The sequence below is a fragment of the Epinephelus fuscoguttatus genome, linkage group LG4, assembly GCF_011397635.1.
Source record: "Epinephelus fuscoguttatus linkage group LG4, E.fuscoguttatus.final_Chr_v1".
NCBI lineage: Eukaryota > Metazoa > Chordata > Actinopteri > Perciformes > Serranidae > Epinephelus > Epinephelus fuscoguttatus.
In genome coordinates, this window is record NC_064755.1 from 45,851,062 (window position 1) to 45,876,134 (window position 25,073).

The window sequence follows — 25,073 nt, forward strand, 5'->3', positions numbered from 1 at the left end:
TAAAAATGCGCACTAAAAAGAAGCTCAGGAGGTCTCTTGGGGTTAAGTTATCATGCTAAGTTATGTTATGACGTCATATTGAGGCGACTTCTAGGCCTGTTTTTATGGATCGGTACTGCGCGTGCGCAATGAGAGGAGTCCTTGGCTGGTCGGCCTGCTGTAGGTTACAGATCTGGTGAGGGGACACAGACAAAATGCAGAGCTGGACTCAGTTATACCGCTCCTTGGCCACGGTAAGGACGGATATTATTAATCTATTAACGAGCAGGAGTTGTCCGGATCCGCCTCTAACTTGTCCTGCCTGCTGTCGGTCCCGGGAATACCGGTGTTTTCAGACCCGCGGCCCGGGCCTGGCTAGCGGGGCAGCTAACAGCCCCGGTCCGGTGTGATAGTAGCGCCAGACCCCTCTGGAAAAACATGTAGTTCAGAGTTGTTATGGATATTGGCGATGAAATATGCCGCTAGATATGTAGTTTATACATGGTCTTATTTTATAACCTTCACTTTTTTATTCGGCACAAACAAAATTACAAAAGTGCTAACAGTGAAGCAAAATTACGACTTTGTTGTTAAATGTTTCACCAGTGGTTTCCAGGAAAAGAAGTTCACTATGTCGTTTTCAAATGAAGAAAAAACTAGTTAGCTTTATGTGATATGTGTACGCTAAGGTTAAAGGTTTGTGCTAATGCTAAACGCAGTATATGTAACTAGTTTATTGACGTTTCTCTTCCTACAAGCTGTGTTAGCATGCTAAGGGAATTAGCAGTGGTTATCTAACTTCAGCATGTGTCAGAGGCTCAGCAGTTTAAGGCTGTGCCCTCTCACAGCGTCACGAACTAAATAACTCATCATTCCCTGTTTATTCATCTAATTGAGAAGTTGAATTAAACATATAAACATGTTTGTTAGCCAGCTTGCTAGCACATTAGCAGCCTGCTTAGCTGGAAACACTGAAGTGTTGCTGGTTCGATACGAGGCACTGATTGATGACACATCAGTGTTCAACATCTCTGCTGCTGAGTGCCTTTGAGCAAAACACTGAACCCCAGACATTCTGTAGTTGCTTTGGCAGTCCCGCCAAAGAAATGTTTTCTGTACATAATCAACTCAAGAAAGCAACGTGAGAATATTTGTTTCATTTATTGTCCTTCAGCCTTTAAATCTGACCAGTGGTGGAAAGTAACCGAATACTGTACTAACAGTTTTGATGTACTTGTAATATAGTTATTTAATGCATATTAGAGGCAAACTTTGCATATTTATTGCAGAATGATATTCCAGATTCAGATTGATGATGCATATTAGAGGTGGGCGATATTGCTATAAAATGCCATAATGATATTTCAGGGTATTTTTGAATAATGATATTCTTGATGATATGACAAATTAGGAAAGAAAAAATAGTGTTAATTTAAGAACATAGATGTGCAACACAACAAGTGATATAGTTTTACAGTTAACCTTCAAATATTCAGTAAAAACTTAAGTGATCTCATTTCTTTAGTTTGTGAACAACAGTAACTCAGAGTGAGATTCAGATTCAATATTGAAAGTTCAACTAAATCAACTCTACCACTAATGACACATTTAAACAGCTCCCAAATACAAATGAACCTAATCATCAGCTGTAACCTGTGACAGGCTGTTATGATACCACAACTATCACACGGTCACATATATGGAGTTTCTTCACGTAGGTTTACATCACCAAAGGTTGATGACAAAATCACATGATGACACCGACTCCCATGTGCGCACAGCGAGAGAGGAGAGAGAGAGACAGCGTTATTGCAGACTTCCAAAATCTGTCCTCACTGTTTTCACATGTGAGCAGCTGAACGAGGAAATTGTAGTGAAAGAAATACACAAAACAGAAAACAAGCAGGCTATTGTTGAGTCTGAGAGTTCCCCCGGAAAATACTGTAAATGTATACTTGTGGATTGTGGAATTGGATTCCAGCAACAAAAATATCTTTTTGTTAGAAGTGGAACTGGTTTGATCACTTTGACTTTTCTGCTGTCAGTCTCTGAAATCATTACTCTTAAAATGTTAGAATAGTTAGAGAAAGCCACTGATAGATAAACAATCAGTTATTTAGAAAAGACAAACGGTTGCACTGTATTTGGGGAAATCACATTACTCACATGCTGCATAATTTTGTCCCACCCCTTTTGCTGTAGTGTTTAGTTTTGTATCGTGACCTTGTGTTCGATTGTTTTGTCTGCTTCGTGTTTTTTCTGACTTACTTCTGGTTTGCTTCACAGCGGAGCCACCACCTTCCCTGCAAACTGCACGGCGCCACAGCTGTGTCCGTCAGAACCTATGCTGACAAAGCAGCAAGTAAGATAACCTGTAAATCTTATCATGTGTTTCATTAATGGTGTGTTCTCTTATGAACTTTAGCCTGATGTACGGTGGTTGTTTCCACATTTAACAGACATTGGACCTCGTGCAAGAACTACTTGTTGAAGTGGTTGTGACATTCACAAATTATTTTGTCGTTTTTGAATACAAACAAAATTCCCGACTGGTTTGGACCTGTTGTACGAGTCAGGTACAGATGCTCTGCATTTCTTCAGAAAAAGAAAAACACTAATTTTAGCGTATAAAAAAGTATGTAATCATTTTAATGCATTGGAGTCTATGGGGTAAAATCTTTCCAGTGGCTTATCTCTGTGCTCTGAGCTGCTGAACTGAGCTGAATTTGTAATAGAAGTTTCTGTGTTTCCTCTCTGTAGTCGATGCAGATGTCACAGTGGTAGGCTCTGGTCCAGGCGGCTACGTCGCTGCCATCAAAGCCGCACAGCTTGGCTTCAAGGTAAGCTGCCTTCAGGGCATATTGAATCTCGTCGACCAAATGTGAAACTCTATCAGGAGCTGCACCATGCCAAAATAAATCCAAACCTATATGACTGGACCATGTGGGAATTTAATTTGAAAGGACAGACACAGGAAGTGTCCACGCTCAGCAGTCAGACAGGAGTCAGGTTACAAACCAATCACAGCCGACAGATTATCTTTCTCTTCTTCTGTAAATATTCAGTCTGATAAACACAGAAAAGTTGATCATGTTAGTGCAGGGCTACCCAGAGCTTTACATCTGTCCCACGGACGATAGGCCTACACACTTATAAACAGCTCCTGGAAGAAGATCAGCTCTGTGCTCAGGGTTTCACGTAAATAGGCTATATGATGCTTGTTAAGGTTGCTTAGCAACCTCAGACGCAACCTGCCGCTGCGCTTTCGAAAGCTGGCACAGAAAAGGCAAATGAACCTTCATTAATATAGGCCTATATTTTATCTCCAAGTGCACGTCACACACTGAGCGAGCCGCCTGTTAATGACGCTGTGGGCTAATGGGCATGTAGCTACTTCCATGTTTCACATGATACGTCATGTTTGTAGTCGACCGATGAAGATGAGTTTACATATCACCTTGGGTTCGTCCTTCACCTTCTCAAAATGATCCCACACTTTGGATTTCCTGCCCGACATGTTATTAACTAGCCTGTGGAATAACCGCAGGTACCAGCCCTGGAGATTAACCTGACTCCTGTCTGACTGCTGAGCGTGGACACTTCCTGTGTCTGTCCTTTCAAAGTAAAGCCACACATGCTCCAGTCATACAGGTTTGGATTCACTGTGACAAGGTGCAGCTCCTGATAGAGTTTCACATTTGTTTTTCTGCCACTAAGCGACCAATGAAATCTTGCCGACTAATGACCTTTCTGGTCGACTAATATTTGGTTCGACCATCAGGTGGCAGCCCTAGTATATGCTGCAAATTGTTATATAAATGAGGATATGTAATACGAGGATAATCATTCTCAGGATTTTGTAAGAATTAAAAACAGTTTCAGCAGAAGTTTGATCATTTCAAAATTTCAGTCAAGTTTCAACCTGTAGTCGACTCTTTCTTTATTTACAAACATGTATTTTTCATCTCTATAATGTGGCAGCTCAACGTCTGGTGTTTATTTCTTCCTAGACTTTTCACCTACCCATTTTTTTTGTCTCTGTCCCTTTGATAGAAAAATATCTAATTTCCAGTTTATTTTAATGGTTAATAAGACAGGTCTCTCTGTTGACATGAGTGTGGTGATCTCTGCTGTACCTTTTTCCTCTGCAGACAGTGTGTGTGGAGAAAAATCTCACGCTGGGCGGGACGTGTCTGAATGTCGGCTGCATCCCCTCCAAGGTAATGAACTGGTTTTCTTCCTGATCAAAATGTGTCATCTACAGTTTAAGGAGTGCTTGTCTTCGTGATTCATCCTGTAGTTTAACAGCAAAATATCCTGCAAAGCAGATTTAGAAATGATTTCACAAAGCTGCAGAGTTGTATCTGTCACTTAGAGAGGAGTCGGTCTGTAACTCAGGTGTGATGAGCTAAAAAACAAACAACAATGAACAGGTTTAAACTAATAGTATTTTCTTTAAATTGAATATTTACTTGAACGTAGATGCATAAAATCATAAAACACTTTTGTGATATTTTGTGACTGCAGGCTCTGCTGAACAACTCCTACCTGTACCACCTGGCTCACGGCAAGGACTTTGAAAGTAGAGGCATCGAAAGTAAGAAACCCACTCTTGAGTTTTTAACATTCACAAATACAGGGCAGAAAGCAAGCCAAATAAAGGGAGATGAGAACAAAAACAAATTAATTTAAAAAACCAACAACAACAATATAATAATAATAATAATACTGCCAGTTAAAGAAAAGAAAGTACGATTATGCTGTATCCCAGGTCGTACTATGAGCAGGTTGTCCACCAGAGGTGCTGAGGCTGGAAGACTTTTTCTTTATTCCCTAGGTTTTTAAAAAAAATTATTTTCTAAGTCTATTATTTGTTTTGCAGTTTGTGGGACATTTCTGACCAAGTTGCTTAGTGCCCTTTTCCCCATGTTTTTGAAACAAATTGCAAAAATATGCTCAAATGTTTAAATCGTTGTGAAAGGCGTCTGAAAGCAGCACAAGAGAAGTCGTGTTGCTGCAGGTTTCAAAGGGTTAAACTGATATTTACTTGTTACGTGGGACTTTTTTTTATGTGGCTAAAAACTAACTAATAGAGGAAGCGTTTGCTCAGCACCGTTTGATTTTATGTCCGTGATACGAGGAGTTTCTCCCAGGAAGTTATCGTAAATAAACATTATGATTTAGTTTAAAGCGCTTTACAGACAGAGTGCAAAAGAAACACATCATAGAGGACATTTAAATACAGCTAAAACAGTTATTAATGAGCCAAGAGAAGAGTAAACAAGCTAAAATGGAAGGGCTGTAAAAGACATTGATAAATATTTGATTTTAAAAAGGCAGTGGCAAACAGAAAAGTCTTCAGCCTTGATTTAAAAGCAGACCTGCAGTTGACTGATTGTTTGTTCCAGATTTACGGTGCATAAAAACTCAACACTGCTTCTCTGTTTAGGAATATTTAAACCCTGCTCTGGATGAAAACGCTGATTCAAGTCTGTCTCTCTCAGTTTCAGGCATCTCGTTGAACCTGGAGAAGATGATGGCTCAGAAGAGCGGAGCGGTCAAAGCGCTGACCGGAGGAATCGCACATTTATTCAAACAGAACAAAGTCAGGCTTGTTTTTTTCCTCTTCTCTGTTTTTAATTTAATGGGTGTTCACTCTCATTAAGAATCTGAACATCACTCCCCTCAGGTGACCCATGTCAACGGTTTTGGGAGGGTGACTGGTAAGAACCAGGTGACGGCTGTATCAGCAGACGGCAGCGAACAGGTCATCAATACCAAGAACATCCTCCTCGCCACGGGCTCTGAGGTCACGCCCTTCCCCGGGATCCAGGTACGGCTGTGTTTGAATCCTTACAGCTCCGCAGGTAATGACAGTGTGACATCATCACATTAATCGGCATTAATTCATTATAATAATGATCTGAAGTGGAATTAGTAAAACTATAAAAGTTTTTTACGAGGGCTGCCCCCGACTAAGAGTTTTCCTCGTCGACCAGTAGTCGTCATTTACGTCCATCAGTGGACCAACAGTCCTCATCAGGGTCCATCAGTGGACCATCAGTGGACCAACAGTCCTCATCAGGGTCCATCGGTGGACCAGCAGTCCTCATCAGGGTCCATCGGTGGACCGACAGTCCTCATCAGGGTCCATCGGTGGACCGACAGTCCTCATCAGGGTCCATCGGTGGACCGACAGTCCTCATCAGGGTCCATCGGTGGACTAGTCTCCTGCATGTTTCTGATATTGCTGTAATGATGAAATGATATATTTTGGTGGTTTGAGTTGAAGGTGTGAGAAAGAATAGTGTCAGTAACATTGTTAACACTGTGCTACATTACAGAGAAATACAAACCGTACTAATGAACCTTCATTAATATAGGCCTATATTTTATCTCCAACTGCACGTCACACACTGAGCGAGCCACCTGTTAATGACGCTGTGGGCTAATGGGCATGTAGCTGTAACTGTGTTTAAACATGTTTAATATATTTTCTATATGTTTCTTAGATTGATGAGGAGACCGTGGTGTCGTCGACAGGAGCTCTGTCCCTGAAGAAAGTTCCAGAGGAGTTGATTGTGATCGGAGCCGGAGTCATTGGAGTGGAGCTGGTCAGCATCTCGTCTGTTTGCTTCTTGTCATATGAGTAGCCCAGTTTTCATAGAACCACAGTTAGAGTGACAAATTCAAATTGTCTTTGTGCTCCCGTCCTGCAGGGGTCAGTGTGGCAGCGTCTGGGCTCTAAAGTCACGGCGGTGGAGTTCCTGGGCCACGTGGGCGGCATGGGCATCGACATGGAGATTTCCAAGAACTTCCAGCGCATCCTGCAGAAGCAGGGCCTCAAGTTCAAGCTCAGCACCAAAGTCATGGGAGCCACCCGGAGGCCTGACGGCAAGATCGATGTGGCGTGAGTAAAACACCCCTGAAACCTCACTTCCTGTTTGGATGAGGGTGTGAAATGTAAAGCAGCTGTTTGTAACCATGCGTGTGTTTGTGTTTCAGAGTGGAGGCGGCGGCCGGAGGGAAGAATGAAACTCTGACGTGCGACGTGCTGCTCGTCTGTATCGGCAGACGACCTTTCACCCAGGACCTGGGTCTGGACTCTGTGGGCATCGAGCTGGACAACAGGGGCCGCATCCCCATCAACAGCCGCTTCCAGACCAAAGTACCCAGGTACCAGCCAGCTCAGGCTGACATCTGTGAGAGACACAAGAAAAGTGCATCGTGCTCCTTTTACAGATGAGAGGGTTAAACATCACCAGAGTCCAGCTGCAGCTGAATCTCACAGGCCGATTACCTTTTTTGAGAGTTTAAAGGTTTTTCTTGTTTTGTTTTTTAATTTTAATTAATTGAATTTTAATTTCATTTAATTTTCATTTATTATAATTCTTTTTATTTTCAATAAGAATCCTTTAAATTTGGTTATTAGAGAAGAATTTAGACCAAAATGTGTGCAGCTGAAAAATAAATGTGTCGTTAAAGTAAAAAGTAAACTTCACTGGATTAAAGCGGAATCAATAACGACAACAAATACTTTCTGAGTTAGCGAAAAATAAATTTGGATGTAAAAACATGTGGCATATAAAACTTTTAGATATAATGTAAAATAGAAAATAATAAATAAAAATTAAAAAAAAAAAAGAAAGTGAAAATGTGAAAAAACGTGAGAAATGCATAAAATGTGCTGACAGTGATATTTGTAGTGAGACATCATCATATTAATCGGCAATAAGTGATTATAATAAATAAAACTTTTGGTTTAGTTTCTTTGCTTAAATTTTCAGATTCATTTTACAAACGAAGTTCAGTTAACGTCTCTTGAAAGGTCAGGAAAGTTATGGAAAGTTACTGAAAAGTCCTGGAATCCAACATCAACCTGCAGAAGAAGAAACCGGTTTAATTAATATCATTTTTAATTTTAATCTTAGTCACATGCTTGCAATAAAAACCTGTTCTTCTGCACGTGAATGGTAACACGTATGAATAGAAATGATTTTATAAACATTTGTCTCAACATTAATTCTTGTGTGACTCAGTAATAAAGGCTGCTGAAGCAAACAACAACAACAAACAAACTCTGAGCGCCCTCTCCTTCACCTTTCTCCTCCCTCAGTATCTATGCGATCGGTGACGTGGTTGCCGGGCCGATGTTGGCCCACAAGGCGGAGGATGAGGGCATCATCTGCGTGGAGGGCATGGCTGGCGGCGCCGTGCACATCGACTACAACTGTGTTCCCTCCGTCATCTACACACACCCCGAGGTGGCCTGGGTGGGCAAGACAGAGGAGCAGCTCAAAGAGGAGGTGAGAGTCCAGAGGGGGGGGCTGTTTGAGGGGGAGAAGGGGGGTCGTCAGGGGTCAGCTACAAACGGCGAGACGTCACCACCACTCAGCTCGGCCTGTTTAACTGATGATGGAATTCAAAGAGGCATGATTTGACGATGTTTGAAGCTGTTAGGAAAACTGATATCTCAGTGATATCTAGTCTCTGTGTGGTGTTTGGTCGAGCGGTGGTTTTACAGTCTGACTCCTCCTCTCTCCTCCTCAGGGCGTCCCGTACAAAGTCGGAAAGTTCCCCTTCGCAGCCAACAGCCGAGCCAAGACTAACGCTGACACTGACGGCATGGTGAAGATCCTCAGCCACAAGGAGACAGACAGGATGATGGGAGCTCACATCCTCGGATCTGTAAGAGACACACATGACATGACACGACACGACACGACACGACACGACACGACATGACAAGCTGTGAATGAAAGTTAGGGTGTTTTCAGCCTTCTGTGTGGACTCAGACCTCTGGAGGTGGTCTGAGTTCGTTTTGTTTCAGAGGGGTCTGAGTTCTCTTTGAGTGTTCACATTTGCGCTAAAAGTGCTGAGTCACCGCTCTGAGTCTGTTAGTGTGAAAACACCCTAAAGGTCTGTGAAGAATGTGCTGCACACTGGATGTAGTAATGGATGATAAAGGTGACGTTGTCTCGCTCAAACAGCTGCAATCAAAGTGAAACCATGAAGAGATCCAGTCAGTCAAAGAAAAAACACCTGTGTTGGTGTGATGCCAAAACTATCCAGAGAATCTGGAGACACGCTGCCCGTCGCCTAAAGTACAGTGTTCTCAGTAAATGTCAGATTTGATGGACGTGTTGAAATCACCTGCAGGGCGCTGGAGAGATGATCAACGAAGCTGCTTTGGCCATGGAGTACGGTGCTTCCTGTGAGGACGTCGCCAGAGTCTGCCACGCTCATCCTGTACGTCCTGCTGCAACACACACACACACACACACACACACACACACAGTGAAACATTCATACTACTACTTTAAACTGGCTCAGGCTAAATGCACTTCATAGAAAAGGGGCTCAAACTCTCTTCTCACTTCATCCTTTTTCCACTCTTGTCTCTTTCTCCTTTTCATCCCTCCCTTCATCCTCCTCCTCCTCCTCCTCCTCCTGCAGACGGTGTCGGAGGCCTTCAGAGAAGCAAACCTGGCCGCCTCCTTCGGCAAAGCCATCAACTTCTGATCCGCCGGCCGCTGTCGCACCTTCAGTGTACATAACGAGGACAAACAGGAAGCTGTGTGTGTCTCTGCGTCGAAACCTTCATCCACCCCTGCAGGATCCTCCGTGTACATCCAAACTCTACCACATTTAGTTCTAATGTTATTTAAATGTTCTCAATAAAACCATAAAAAGGGGGTCTGGGCGGTAAATAAACGCTGACTGCACATCAGTCTTTTGTTTCCCAAACACATAGTTGAGAAGATCCCAGAGGAGAATATTATTCACTCATTTTCAGCACATAGAGATATAAATATTATTTTGGCTGGGGGCTGTGCTTTCTCTTGTTGGAGGGAGGAGGGAGTGTTTTTGTTTCTCTGTTTTTTTACAGAATTTAAAACCACAAATATGATGTGTAACCAGAGCAGGAAACTGAAGCGGCTTTTATTCACTCTTAAAGTTGCTCCTTGTGGGTCGAAACATTAAAGTACGTTGAGCTTCAGTCAGCGGAGTCACAGCAGGCGTTTCAACCCTGGATTGTCAAAATATTCAGCGTGAAAATCAGAAGCACCCAAGACATTTTCAAGACAAACCTTTTTAAATTAAATCATTTGTTCCCTCAAACCAGTGTTTCTCAACAAGATCAGTCCCATTAAGGTGAGAAATGACAGCGTGAACAGTTGAACACTAAACCGTTCAAAACTGAAACTTTTTTTAAGGTGCACTTACTCGCTTGTTTCCCAGAGCCTTCAAACACGCTTCAGTCTTCATCAGCGACACTTAAGTCATGACAACTGAGCAAAGTCCTTGTGCTGAGATGTGGTCGACGACTCCGAAGAAGTTAGTAAATGCACATTGAGCTTTGATTCAAAACATAAAGATTAAAAAAATCAAAGTGTAAACTCCTCTATAGCGAGAGTGTCACAGCAGAGAACGTTAATTTTAATTTTCTTGATGTGGGAATCATTTCCTCTGATTTATGAAACGCAGCATTTCCTGTCGATGTTTTAAAGCTTCACTGTGGAGTTTTAGATCTGCAGTAGCACCCTGGTGTTTTGATGAGTGGGTTGTGTGAGTCCTTTACAGGTGGCCGTAACATGCCAAGAGATAGAGCGAAGAAAGAGACTGCAAGCTGGTTGACATGACTGTAAACAATGCAGAGTTTAAGATACTTAAAATCTGTGTTTCATGAGGAAGGAAGTGCGCCTAACTCGTTGGACCTGAAGGATTCACGCTGTGTGTTTTAGTGACACTAAGAATAACTTTAGTTAATGTACATTTAGAGTTGGGCTCCTGCTCGGTGCAGAGCCAGGCGTTCAACACGCTCGAACATTGTGTTGATTTACCCTTTAAAGACCAATAGAACTGAAGCTGTTGGTCGTTGCTTGGATACGGTTTCCTGCTCTGGTTGCTTCACTGTGATTGGCTCTGGCCTGCTCTTGCTTATCTCACCATTTAAACCAATAAAAGCAGTATCAGTTGAATAAGATGGCAGCGTGTCACTGACATCTTGTACTGAGAGCTTTAGCTCAAGTTAAATTATCCATTAAGAAGTTAAACCTGCAGAGGTGCTGGCATCAAAATGTTCTGTACAAACGTCCAGTAAAAACACAAGCAGTCAGTAAACAGAGTCCAGCCGAGGCTGATGGGAGTGCCATTGGGTTTGTACTGGACACATTAACATCATGAGACCCTGCGTCTTCCAGTGAGGTCATCACACTTTGGGTTTGCTGCACCTTTTTTTTTTAAAAACCAAAGTTTTTACTGGTTTTAAAGGCTGGGTTAATGGCACACATATTATTCTCTGGGCATACTGGAATACAAGGCACATGTTTTTATAACATGGAGGTTAAATAACATTTCACACACATGTCCTCATACGTCACACTACAGGCTCACAGAGCAGGTTCATGATTATATAGGCTTAAATTCCAGTTTGATATGAGTCCATCACCGGTCCAGAGGAGATCCTCCTTTCTCCTGATCGCCTTTTATTCTACTGAGCATACATTCAGAAGACGCTATTTCCACCATTGCATGAACCCATTCTTTCAGTTCCAGGGCCTTTGTTGTCTTCAGTGTGGTAGAATAACTCCACAGACAGTTATTAGACCCACAATAATAACAGAAAACACACACTTGGATAAGAATTAAAAGGATTTCTGAACCAAACCAACAACTTAAAATGTCTGACACTCTAATCCAGAGAGGTCTGACCAAACTACACTCCTATTCACAGAGCAGTGAAGTTCCTATTTCAGTTTGACATCCAACAGCTACTGTTAATACCTTTATTGCCAAGGAGGTTATGTTTCCACCAGCGTTGGTCTGTCTGTCTGCAAAATAACTGAAAAAGTTCTGAACGGATTTTGATGAAATGTTCAGGAAAGGTGGATAATGGGACAAGGAACAGATGATAAAATTTTGGTGGAGATCGGTTGAAGCAAAGTGGATAAAATAATATATAAATTCTACGGTCTGACAGCCTCAGCAGCAAGTCCAATTTCTACAGACGGTGAAGATAGCGCCATCTGGTGGCCGGAAAGCACGTCTTGTTCTACTTGCTAAATATTGTTGTAATTATTACACTATTGTAATCCTAGGTATTCTTCTTCTTCTTCTTCTTCTTCTTCTTCTTCTTCTTTCTTCTTCCGAGGAAATCATACTTCCCATGGGTGAAAACTCACCAAACTTTGCACAAAGGTCCAGTCTCATGCCAGATATCCTCAGCTGTAAACTCAAGCCAATAGTCCTGATGGTGGCGCTACAGCAAGCGTCTAAAGTTCAAAACTTTGAAAATTCATAACAAATCAACCATACGTGCTACAACTTCACAACTTTCATCAAACTGTAGCCCCAATACTGAAAAAACTTTTGTACATTTAAACCTATTAAAAATTATGAAGTTCATCACTGTTTTTTTTTTTCAAAAACTGTAAAACTTCTTAAACCTATCTCCTCCCACAATTTTTGCTCAGTTGACACCAAACTTGCTACAGAGCATCTTCAGACTGTCCTACACAAACTATGTTTCTCAGATTTTTGATTTATCAAAAATTGAACCTACAGTGCATCAAAATGTTTGACTGTAAACGGTACTGTAAACATATACATGCAAATTCTTGCTAAATAAATCTTCAATGTTCATGAAAAAAATGACAAAATTCTAGAGTCATGGTAGATGATGTGTGGCAAATTTCAGAATTTTATCTCAAAAACTGAATTTTTGACAGCATTTTGAATTTTGCTCTAATGTGAACAATTGGAGTCAATGTAAAAATGGCAATTTTAAACATCAGTTTTTCACTTATGGAGCAAATCAATCATTGTTACAAACAAATTACCAACATCTCCATGCTGTCTAGATGCAATATGTGTATTTTCAGGTTTTTGTCTTAATAACTGAATTTTTTACAGTGGTTTCAAATCTGCCTTTCCATGCATGGATGGCTGCTTTCCTACACAACAGTGAATGGCTTACTCAGTTTGTGAAGCCACTGTTGAGTTGCTACTTGCCACTTAGCTCAGAGCGGTAGATGACCGTCTTAGGTTCCAGAGGTTGCTCAGAATTGCCTAAAAATGCCCGGACCCGACCCATCGCTGCGCAGCAGCTATAATTTATAAAGCTGAAATTAATGTTCTGTGTTGGAAAAAAAGAAAGTGAAAAATGTAAAAAAACATATTATATTCTGTGTTGGTACAAAATAAAAAGGAAATAAATACAGCACAGTGTCTCCATGGTGAAGACATATATAACCTCATAATGATAGTGATGCAAGTCACCTAACTGTGATGCAGGCTGCAAAATCTGATGCAGAGGGGGAATATCACCTACTTGGTGGAGGTCTGCACTGCAATAATATTTCAGTAATAATATCACAGTTACTCCAAAACCAAACAACTCGTTATATTACTTTTGTTATCACGTGACTACTGACTGGACAACAGTCGCACTGTCTAATCGTTGCACTGCACAGGCTCGTCACAAAGCAGCAAGCTAGTTTGGAAGATGGGAAGGCTTACCATAGCAGCTGGAAATATTTCAGTTATGATTGTGTTGGGAGGCCACATGACAAGAACACTGCTGCTGCAGGTGGTCGCACTCAAACTGTTTCCACTGTGAAAAACATGTCTTCAGACCTGCAGTCTGAAACACCTCGGCTAGTTTTCATGGTAAAAGAATATTTATTAACATGTGAATGAATGAGTAAGGATGTGGAAAGTGTTTGGTGATTAGACCCTGTAGAGATGGTTTGATTTAAGGAGGGTGATGAATCTGTAGTCGAATAGGGAACACCCCCGGGGTCTAGACACTGGTGGTGGTAGAGGTGGTGAAGATGAGATGAGAGGAAGATGGAGAAGTGCCAATGATCTGGATGAGTAGAGGAATGAGTCTTTGAGACCTCGTCCTGGACTCTGGATACAATGGCTGGAGGTGAGCGGGGTGGAGGAGGGTGTGAAGATTCTGCCTGAAATGATGGCTGACAGCAGCAGAAGAGAGAGCAGATTTAAAATTTTGCAGTGGCATCCTGATTGGCTGAGAGATCGTGGCAAAGTGTGACTGGATAACTAGAGGAGTGAACACCATAGTCAGCTGACTGGAGGGAGTAGTGAGAGTGTGATGGAGAGAATGTGAAAGGGTGAGCACGAGAAAGGTCTTCCTGATTGAACTCACGCTGAGCTTCATAACAACATAAAGCTCCATGTTCAGGGAATATTATCAGATATTCAGCCAATCTGGGAACAAACACCAAACAAATGTCTTCACCAGTGTGTTGGTAAAGGTGTCTGACAGTACAAAACTTACCTGTGAACAATTGAAAATGTCTGCCTCGGCCTTCAGTAGCTAGTGAGGGGTCACACTGGGCCTTTCAGGATTCTGAATTGATTGCAAGTGTTTGTTTTGCACCAAAACCACTCCTTGGTGAAATCGACCCACCAAAGGTGAGCCTGCTGCAGCCGCAGAGGCCGGCTGTAGCTCTACACTGGCTTAAAAAACCAAACCTGGATTTTACTGGTGGACAGCTGCAGCTACAGAGAAGTGATGGAGCTTGTTGTTGGATATGTGGCGGATGAAATGTTGCTCCATGAGTGACTCTCCATCTTTTAGGCAGAGGCTTTGAAAGACCCTCAGGTAAATAGAAGCTATCCAGCCTTAGCTACACTTAACGCTGATCACCCTGACATTAACACACAGAGGCACACACCTGAATTTTGGGGCGAGTGTGTAACAGAAAAGTAATATAGTAAGTAGTGTAACAAATTAGTGTTGGCAGGGAGTAATAAGTAAAGTAATATTATTACTTTTGAAAAGGGTAATGTGTAATATATTACATTTTAAGAGTCATGAGCCCAACACTGAGCATACGACTGAATAACTGGATTATTCTGCACACGTTGTTTGAGCGTGTGAAACAGTTTAAACGTGGAGCCCAGTGACTTCAACTCATCAAGACTGTTGTTCTTTTTTCATCATTCCTCATTCACCGTGGAGGGAGGCGAGGAAAACAAAGCTGTCCTCACAAACACAGCGTCACACAGGTGAGTAACTGTTACACAAATGATTTTCATTGTTCCTTTAAAGAGGCACTTTATTTCCTCCAGACGCAAACAGCAAACAGACCTGCTCCTTGTTTCAGTAAGTAGTTGTTCTTAGATGACACATATTTGAATAACTGGTATTTTAGCAGCCTCGACTCCACCTCTGTTTGAACTACTGTGTGTGTGTGTGTGTGTGTGTGTGTGTGTGTGTGTGTGTGTGTGTGTGTGTGTGCTCAGCAGGTGTGGTGGCTGCTGCAGGTTGAAGTCGACACACTGTCAGAGCTGAAGATGGCCGACTGAAGTTCAGCAGGACAGAAGATAAAAATACAGATTAAACAGCCGACTGAACAAAAGGAGAAGAAATGAGATTAAAATAAGAGGAAATCAAACATCTGGACACAAAGTCTCATCGTTACACTCAGGTCAGTGTTTCACTGCCGGCTCCTCTGCTCTGTCTGTTTCATCCGACTGTGTTTCTGTCAGTGGAACAGTTTTATTCTCTTGTGTCATGTCCTGTTTCAGTGTGTAAGGGTTTGTGTCTGCAGACGAGGACACTGGGTCTGAGTGTGTGAGCTGCAGCTGCTTGTTTGCTTTGTGGTTATATCCCAAAAACCACAACCACAAGTTTCACTGTTTAACTTCACTCGTCTGTCCGTGCGTCTATGCTGCTTTATTTTTCATCTCTTCTTCCTTCATTCCTCCCTTCATCATCCTCCTCTTCTTATGAGTTTTTGTTTTTTCCCGTTTACTTCTTTTTTCCTGTTTTCCTGAATTTGATCTTCATCCCATCTCTCTTTTTTCTTTCCATTTCTTCTTCCAAATTCTCCCATGTGTTTTTCTGCTTCCATTTATTTTCTGTCTTTCTTCTTCTTTACTCTCAGCACTCTTTTGCTTTTCCCAGAAAACACTTTTCCCGTTGTTATTTACTCTGTAACTTTGCATGTCCTGCGCAGTGTTCAGTATTAGCAGCAGTGGACGAAGTACTGAGCTGTAACAGCTGGTCTCCTGGTGTCTCCTCCATGCTCTTGAGACTGTGCTGGGAGACACAGCAAACCTTCTTGTGTCATCCTGGAGCAGATGGACTACCTGTGCAACCTGACTGGGCTGCAGGTACGGCCTCATGCTACCAGTAGTGCCAAGGACACTAGCAGAAGACCAAACTAGAGAAGAAGGATCAGGAGAGAGCAACTGTCTGTGGACACCACATGTAAAACCATTCCCTTTTTGGGGCTTGTCTTGCTTTTGCCTCTCCATTGCACCTGTTGTCACTGATTGATTCACAATCACTTGTGCTTCCTACATGGACACATTGATCTCCTGAAGTTTAACTGACTTCCTGTTAGACTGTGACCATTAAGGGTTCCCTTCGTTTAAAGTGAGGACATTTTGGCCAGTCCTTACTTCTTCACAGGCCTGTTTGAGGGTTAAGACTTGTTAAGACGTGTGTGTGTGTGTGTGTGTGTGTGTGTGTGTAAACAGCTTCTGGCTGTTTGTGGACACGCAGTGAAGGAAACTTGTTTTTCAGTCACATTTATTGTCTGTGTGACGATGACACACTTTATTTTCTGCAGTCAAACTTCAGGTCACAGTTTCTCTTCATGGTGACGCAGCAGTGACGACTCCGTCACATTTACTGGAGTATTTATGGCTCTCAAGTTTTTACACTGACCTTCTTCTTTCTTTACTGCAGAGACTGTCCGACGACATTTATGACAAAATAACACAGAGTGTCACAAAACATACAAAGGCGTGCAGTCACACCAAGAGTCATAACAGCAGCCTGAAAATCAGTGTGTCTTTGCTCTCTCTGGTTAAACTGTAATCGCACCAAACTGCAATGTCACCGAGCCTTTACAAAACCGAACCCTACCCACTCCCGCTCTGCCTGCAGTCACCTGCAGTCACCTGCACAGCTGAGTGAAGCTTCTTACATTAAAGTGTGGGGTGTAAACACAGCGCCAAGCTCTGGGACAAACTTCCCTCTGTGCAGCTGAAAAAGGAGCTGTCGTTATGTTTGGTAACCATGGAGAAAAATACATTTCTCCCATTTTATGTTCTTTATATGGATTTGAATCACTTTGATTTGATTCGTGCTGCTGTTCACTGGAACTTTGGTGGTGTAAAGTCCTTTTGCCATTAATATAAATAAATAATACATAAACGGAAAAAAAACGTATCCTTGAGATTCACTGGTGACATTTCTTGTTTTCATCTTCTTGTTTTTCACTCTGACGTTTATAAGCTGCTCAGTTTTTGCAACAGTTCCTGTCACATTTTACTGTTAAATAAAGACGACTATCGTTTTATAGAGACTGTAGATACAGTTGCAATCAAAATTATTCAACCCCCATTGCATATTAGGCTTATTGGCAAAATGTACAATTTTTCAGCTGTTTGCAATAAACAAAGTAGACAAGAACAGTTGAAATAGTTTAATAAAACTAATATTACCATGGTTTTTATCCAAATTCAACACAAAATGCTACTTTTAATCACTACTGCAGTGTCAAAATTATTCCACCCCCTGTCTCAAGCACACCTGGTGCAACTAATCAAGGGCGTCATTAGTTCAGCTGTGCTTGAGACAGAACACATAAATACCTGGACTGGCTAGGAGTTTGTTGAGAGTGACGTTTGATTGCATGTTAGAAATATGGCTAAGTCAAAAGAATTGTCCAGAAAGTTCAGAGAAGAAATCATTGCCTTGCACAAACAAGGAAAAGGATACAAAACGACAGCAAAAGCTCTGAATGTTCCTAGAGATACAGCTGGAAGCATAGTTCGCAAGTTCAAAGTTAAAGGAACAGTGGCTACACTACCTGGACGTGGCAGACAGAGGAAACTGTCAGCGGCTGTCAGCAGATTCCTGAGGAGGCAAGTGTTCAAAAACCCTCGAGTGACTGCAAAACACCTGCAGCAAGACTTGGTGGCAGCAGGCACTGAGGTTTCAGTTTGTACAATAAGGCGCATACTAAACACCGAAGGGCTCCATGCCCGAACTCCAAGACGTACACCACTACTGACCCAAAAGCACAAGAAAAGTCGGCTCTAATATGCTCAAAACCATATAAGTTTAAGAATTCTGTTCTGTGGAGCAATGAAACAAAACTGGAACTTTTCGGGCCTATGGAGCAGCGGTATGTCTGGAGGAAGAAGAATGAAGCATATGCTGAAAAGAACACCCTGCCTACAGTGAAGCATGGCGGTGGCTCAGTGATGCTCTGGGGCTGCTTTGCTGCCTCTGGCACTGGAAACCCGCAGCGTGTGGAGGGCACGATGGATTCAGTCAAGTATCAGGAAATCTTAGGTAAAAACGTCATGTCGTCTGTGAGGAAGCTGAAGCTTGGGCGTCATTGGACCTTCCGACAGGATAATGATCCCAAGCATACCTCAAAGTCCACCAAGGCTTGGTTTCAGAAGAAGAAATGGAAGATTCTAGAGTGGCCGTCACAGTCGCCTGACTTGAACCCCATAGAAAATCTCTGGTGGGATTTGAAGAAGGCGGTTGCAAAACGTACACCCAAGAATATTACTGAACTGGAGGCCATTGCCCATGAGGAATGGGCTGAGATTCCTCAGGAACGCTGTCTGAAGCTGGTGTCTGGCTATGCATCACGTTTGCAGCAGGTCATAACAGCAAAACGGTGCTCTACTAAGTACTGAAGATGCTCGTCATGAAGAGGTTGAATAATTTTGAGACTGCAGTGGTCATTAAAAGTAACATTTTGTGTTGAATTTGGATCAAAACCCTTGTAATATTAGTTTCATTGAACTACTTAAACAGTTCTTGTGTAATCTGTTTATTGCAAACAGCTGAGAAATTGTATATTTTGCCAATAAGCCTAATATGCAATGGGGGTTGAATATATTTGATTGCAACTGTATAATGTTGCATTTAAGATGTTAAAGTATGTGTGACAATATTAAATATATGTCTTAGTTTGAACAGTTTACAATCTGTGGGCTAGTCGCGTGGAACTTTATTTGTACGGAGCTTCTTCTGTGACAAACATAACACGTCGTTGCACATGGTCAGTAAGTCAGCATCGGCGCAGGCTCGCTGTCGGAGGGTTTTATAACTCACTTCCTCACTAGTTGGTTTGGGACGGTACACAATGTTGTGGAGCCTCCGCGTGAAAGTGGAAACATTTAAAACGGCATAGGGGGCGGTTAGGGAAAGGCCCACAGTGTGTGTCGGTGAAGATTCTCAGTCATCGAGGTCTTGGTATTCTTAAGTGCTGTATCGTAGGCAACTGGACCTGCTTGAGTTTCTTGAAGACGTTTTGCCTCTCATCCGAGAAGCTTCTTCAGTTCTAAATGACTGGTGCGGAGTCACAAGTGAATCCTTTCACGGCACAGCACTTGTGAGGCCCACAGTGAACTAATGAAGATTGAAAGTACACTTTAACGTCACTGCAGCAAGGTGTGACATTGACACCTTGTTCGCAGCTATGAGCGTGCACAGAGGCGTTTATGCTCAACACGTTCGTTTCAATACACGCTGAAATGCCAGGGAGCGTACTTAGTGCAACTTAAAGTCTGATGCTAATACTTGAGTATTAAAGTAAGATGAATGCAGGACTGACATGTAACAGAGTATTTTACACTGTGGCATCAGAGTACTTCCTCCACCTCTGTCTCTTTCTCTGTGTTAGAGACAGAAATGTTTGGACTCCTTCAGTCGGTCTGTTGATGTGTTTTCCTGCTCACAGTGAAAACAGTGTGGATGGAGACGGAGGGAGGAGACGTTTCCTCTCTCTGATCAAACACTTTGTTGTTTTTAGGAAAACTCTTTCTCTCGTACGTCACCTCCTTCCTCTACACTCCTTCTCCATCATGACTCCCTTTTTACTTCGAGCCGTACGGATCAGGAACAACTTCAGCTGGCGAGTAGAGACGTGGACGTTTCTGTAAAACCTCGTCATTAGTGAGTAAAATGTTTCAGGTTTTATTTGTGAGGTGCTCAGAGGGTGTTGTGCGTCGTGCAGTTAATATATGTGATGTGATGAATGGCTGAAGGCAGAGGCCAGGTTCAGAAAGTCTCATCATATCATCGTATCTGTGAATGATCTCAAGAGGGATATATCTGTTTCTGTCTCTTTTCAAAGAAGTCTTTATTTAATTTGTTTTCTGATATTATTTTATTTTTTGGGTGCGCCATGGGGCATGAAGGATCTTCCTGGAGGTGTAACAGTTTCCTGGGCCCAGTTGTTCAGAAGTAATCTGATCAGATAGGATCAGATCCTGAAAATGGGTTGTTCGAAAGCAAAAAGGATTCTGAAATTGGATTTGATCACGTAACAGAGCATTGGTTTTGATGTGGATCAAATCTTCATCATGTGTTCGCTTTCTGGTTAGACTGGGATACATTTGATCCAAATATCAGGATCAAAGCCAAAATCTCAAGGCCCACCTGTATGTACATCTGTGCACAACAGCTTCAATAACATGTGTTTCAAGGCGTGTGCAATAGGCATTCTGCTTAGGCCCGAGGAAAAGCAGAGAGGCCCCAGCACAGAGCCATACCGCCAAATATAATCCTGCAAATGGAAATAAAGTTTTCTTTGACTAAAGTGTTCCTGACTGAACTGAATTTAGTGACGAGCGTTGGAAGAAATCTGAAACCAGTCCACATCATCAGTACGTTTACATGACATTAGAGAAAATGGATTAATTGTGTTGACTCAACCCAGACTTCTAAAATACAGGTTAACATATTAGTGTGACAGAAATCGCACTAAATCTTTCTGACAGTCGGACTAACACCCGGATAATGCTACTGGGAGTTGAATTCCTCCTGCATGTATACAGTCAATCAGACCCAAACTGGCCGAGGCGCTCTGAGCATGCTCCACAGTTTCCGCCCCGGGCTTTGACCCGGAAGTCCAATAGCATTAAATGTGTAAGAGAAGAAGAAGCCGGTAACAACATGGAGAAATCTACATCCAGAGCTGTGACTTTTTGGACGGACCAAATGTACAGAGCTGTAAAGTTGTCCACCATGGTAGCAGTTAGCTGCTAGCTAACCGTAGCTAACTTGTTTGTCCATTGTTTGGTCTGTGACGTAATAGGTCAACAGGAAAAAGGTCCAATACTAACAAGCTGAAAGGGGGCATATCTCCACCTATCGTAGAGGAGTCGCACATACTGGACAGAGTCTGGTGCATTGGTTCAGTTTGGTGTGTGTGAGGGCTGCTTTTAGAAAATGGAGGTCAATAGATATTTTTAAATAAAACCCAACAAACTGAGGACGTGTTTAGGACCTTCTGTCCGCTCCACACTCCTTCACAGGGAGTGTTTTAAGGTTACTGATAGCATTACAGCAGTGGAGGTATAATTGCCTCCTTCAGGTCCACTGACTCCATCAGAAGGATTCCTCGGGCTGATAACAGTGTGGAGTCTTTGTTGTTGTTATCAGACAGTGAATCAGACGGAGGGTTAATGTGCTGCTGCTGCTGTTTGTTCATGGTGGAGTTTCACTCCGTCATGTCAGCGGAGCTCGACGGCTCTCATGTTTGATTTCAGACGTCACTGTTGTTCAGAAACGTTCAGGAAAACTCTGGCTGAGGAGATTTGATTGTTCAGTCTGACAGTGGAGAGTTTTATGGGTTTAATGGTACTGTGGGATACCATATATGGTATACTTCCTCTTGATCCTCTTCTTCTTCATCTTCATTTTTCTCTACTTATTCTTCTTGTCCTTTTTCTTCCTCTTCTTCTTCCTCCTCTTCTTGTTGGTGAAGATCCTCAGTCGTCCACTTCAGTTCAGAAGAAGCCTCTGGGGTAAGAGGTGAAACATCTTCAAGAAACGCAACTTACATTCCTCCTCTTCTTCCTCCTCCTTTTCCTCTACTTCTTCTTCTTGTCCTTTTTCTTCTGCTGTTTCCTATTCCTTCTTCTCTTCTGTCTCCTTCTCCTCCTCTTCATCTTTTCCTCTTCCTCCTCCTGTGTTTTTTTCCTCATCTTTCTTCCTCTTTTTCCACTTCATCTCCCTCCCCTGTTCTTCATCTTCTTTTTCTTCCTCTTCCCCTTCTCATTCGTTCTTCTCTGATGCCTGTCACAGATAAATGCGGTGATCAAAGTATTGGCTTCCAAAACGCGTCACCTGTTTTACATCAAGCTGAAACTGATGTGTGACTTTCTCTGTATTTATTTGTGCAGACTGAAACTCTTTCCTGTTTCCTCCACAGCTCCTCTCTTCATCCTCCTCCTTCTCTTCATCATGCCGACCATCCACCAGCCTACACCAATCTCTCCTCCAGTATCTCATGTGACGCCTTTAGAGACACCGCCCTTCACCTCCCTCCTGCCGGTGACCTCTCACCCCATCACCAACATCACCACCTTCCCCACCTCCACCCACACTAACTCCACCGCCAATCCAGCTGCCGTCGCCGTCGCAGGCTTCGTTAACAATATTCTGAATAAGATCCCCTGTGAGTGAACTGCAGCTTCACCTCAACCCAAAACTGACCCTAAAATAAAAAGATGAAGCTGAGGTGGAGGACAGAGCCGTCTGAATATAATACAGTACAAGTAAAACTCTCAGTGCAGGACTTTTATATTTACAGTGTGGTGTTAGTGCTTTAACTTCAGTAAAGGATCTGAATCCTTCCTCCACCTCTTGTACGTCCCTGACACAATGACTAACACGTCTCCTCGTCTCCCGCAGTGCCTCGCTGGGCGGTGTACGCCATCTTTGCGGTCGGCGCTGTGCTGATTCTGCTCTGCTGTCTGTGTGCCTGCATCTACTGCTGCCGCAAAAGGAATAAGAATAAGAAGCGGCAGAAGAAGAGTAAGGAGAACATCAGTCTGAACGGCGTGAACGGAAAAACCACCACAGCTCTGGTGAGTGACAGTGACAGCGTCCTCGGGAGGAGAGTCTGGTTCTCTCTTAGACGCACAGCCCAGCAGTGAAGCTGTCTACGATCACAACCAGTCAGTGACAAATGATGAAAACATGAAAACAGTTTGAAAGGTGAACCTGCAGGTCTCTGGGGTTTTACCATTTTACACCGAGATCAGGTTGTAGGTAGGGATGTTGCTGGCGACTAATTTCCCTGTCGACTAAACAAAAACACCTAGAAAACAGTCAAACGTCAGTGCAGTGTGTCAGTGGTTAGCATTGTCCCCGGTCCCGCTAGCAGCAGCAGCCGTCGTTCCGTGCAGGTTAACATCCAAATGCTTGAGTTGGCTGTGGTTGCTCATTGCTCCAGGCCACTGATTATCTGCCATTTTTTTCTGACACAGCTGACACGCTACCCTGTTTTCATATTCTAGATCAAAGTGCTGCCAAACCGCGCTGGTTTTGTGAGAGGACGTCTCTCCAATTTCCCACCGTGCTGTTTTAAACTCCAGTCTACTCGAGCATTACCGCGGGGAGGGGGACTGCTATAGCTCCCACTAGTGGCGGGCGGCTGCATGACAGTTAAGCGGCCTTGTACATGAATAAAACACTAATTGGTTTAAGTGACTCATATTCCTGGTGCCGACTAGCGATGGGGCGGACGTTTAATCGTTTAGACGAGTTATCACACTCGTTGGGGGGCTGCTGCAAAGTCTCTCTTTAAGTCGCCTTTGTTTTGTCCCTACAGTAATTTATTATCCTGTATTAAAAACGAGTGCTGATGTGTTTCCTGTGCTCCGACAGGTTCAGCCTGATGTGACCGATGTGGACTACGGCTCGACCAAACAGCAGAGAGGGAAGATGCTCTACTCTCTGGACTACAACGCTGCTCAGTCTGAGGTGATTAAACCAGGTTTACAGAGCGGCTGTGTGTTTCACCTCATAAGTGAAAAGATGTAACCGTCTCTGTTTAGACCAAACACTTTATAGCTAGCTAAACGCTAACTTAGCATGTTCGTCAGGGCTTGTGCTACAAAGGAGCGACGGGGCCTGATCGTGTAGATGTGGTAGTTGAATCACGCTGCATCGGTCTGACCAGTCCTCACTAGTCCTCACTAGTCAGACTAGTGAGGACTAGTCAGACGGATGCGTTGAGAACTGATGAAGCCGCTTGGATAAGAGGCGAAATGTCTTCTAGACAAAATCAAAGTCCAGTTGCCTACGATTTAATTGTTGCCAAAATGGAATTGACCTGGATAAATGAGAATATCCACAGACTTCTCCCAGTGTTACCTGTCTGTCTGTGTCCCGTCTGTCCTCACAGCTCACAGTCGGGATCAAACAAGCCAACAGCCTGATGGCCATGGACCTGGGAGGAAACTCGGACCCATACGTCAAAGTCTACATCCTCCCCAACAAATCCAAAACCTTCGAGACCAAAGTGTTCAGAAGCACGCTGAACCCCGTCTTCAACGAACAATTCGCCTTCCAGGTATGAGGTAGCTGTGGAAGGATCTACAGAATCAAAGTGTTTCTACATATAAAGCAATTTGATTCAGTGTTTCAGTGCACATCAGTAAACATAGTAGGAGCAAATAAAAATAAAATAAAAAAATAAAAACAAGAGCTAGAGAAGAATCAGAAATAAAATAGAAATTTACAATAAAAATGTGAGACATGTATATGTTTTAATATAATCAAGTATAAAGAACATGTGCAATGTGCAAAAAATGTGGAGACTTGACCAAAAGTCTTGCATTCAGTTTCCTCTAAACAAAAAGGTCTTAAAAGGTTTTAAAAAGTCTTACACTTAATTTAAAAAAGTCTTAAAGATTTTCTCTTGATGTTAGATGTACAATATTTCTGTGTGACAGCGATCTGTCAGGACACGTTTTACACCTCTAAACTAAAGGTGTGATTCAGCGTGACCTGCAGGAGGCTGTTCAGTCCTTTTTTATGGAGTTTATGTCAAACATTTTTCTGTCAGAAGAAGTCCTTAAAGGCCTCAGATTTAAGCTGGTGAACCTGCAGAAACCCTGTGTGACAACTATTTTAGATTCAGTCTGAGTCTTGAGACGAAAATGTTTTAGTTTTAGTTGCATTTCAGTCATTTTTAATCCCTAATAGATTTAGTCTAGTTTAAGTTGACATAAATTTAAAACATTTTAGTCATTATGTCAAAAAATAAGAATAAAGAATTAAATAAATT

General features: G+C 42.6%; 2 protein-coding genes across 6 annotated transcripts in view; both read left to right on the forward strand.

Moving 5' to 3' along the window:
- The first annotated feature begins 92 nt into the window (after window positions 1–92).
- Window positions 93–10,966, forward strand: dldh (dihydrolipoamide dehydrogenase). Its single transcript, XM_049574876.1, has 14 exons — window positions 93–233; window positions 2,266–2,341; window positions 2,740–2,819; window positions 4,131–4,199; window positions 4,507–4,576; window positions 5,484–5,584; window positions 5,669–5,812; window positions 6,492–6,593; window positions 6,699–6,889; window positions 6,985–7,155; window positions 8,096–8,285; window positions 8,530–8,667; window positions 9,139–9,228; window positions 9,436–10,966. The coding sequence occupies exons 1-14, from the start codon at window positions 195–197 to the stop codon at window positions 9,499–9,501; spliced, it is 1,527 nt and encodes a 508-aa protein (XP_049430833.1). The 5' UTR covers window positions 93–194; the 3' UTR covers window positions 9,502–10,966.
- Window positions 10,967–15,281: 4,315 nt separating this feature from the next.
- Window positions 15,282–25,073, forward strand: part of syt8 (synaptotagmin VIII) — a 44,231-nt gene continuing 34,439 nt past the window's right edge. For 4 of the 5 annotated variants that reach the window (XR_007449116.1, XM_049573376.1, XM_049573378.1 and 1 more), the window contains exons 1-5: window positions 15,282–15,440; window positions 22,209–22,454; window positions 22,691–22,866; window positions 23,669–23,764; window positions 24,189–24,356. Coding sequence is in view for 4 of the 5 variants with exons in the window: in XM_049573376.1 (XP_049429333.1) it covers window positions 22,241–22,454; window positions 22,691–22,866; window positions 23,669–23,764; window positions 24,189–24,356 (654 nt within the window). In the remaining variant the exon portion in view is untranslated. Of the gene's footprint in view, window positions 15,441–19,840; window positions 19,946–22,208; window positions 22,455–22,690; window positions 22,867–23,668; window positions 23,765–24,188; window positions 24,357–25,073 lie in introns of those variants that run through there. The other variant, XM_049573377.1, reaches the window with a different exon arrangement.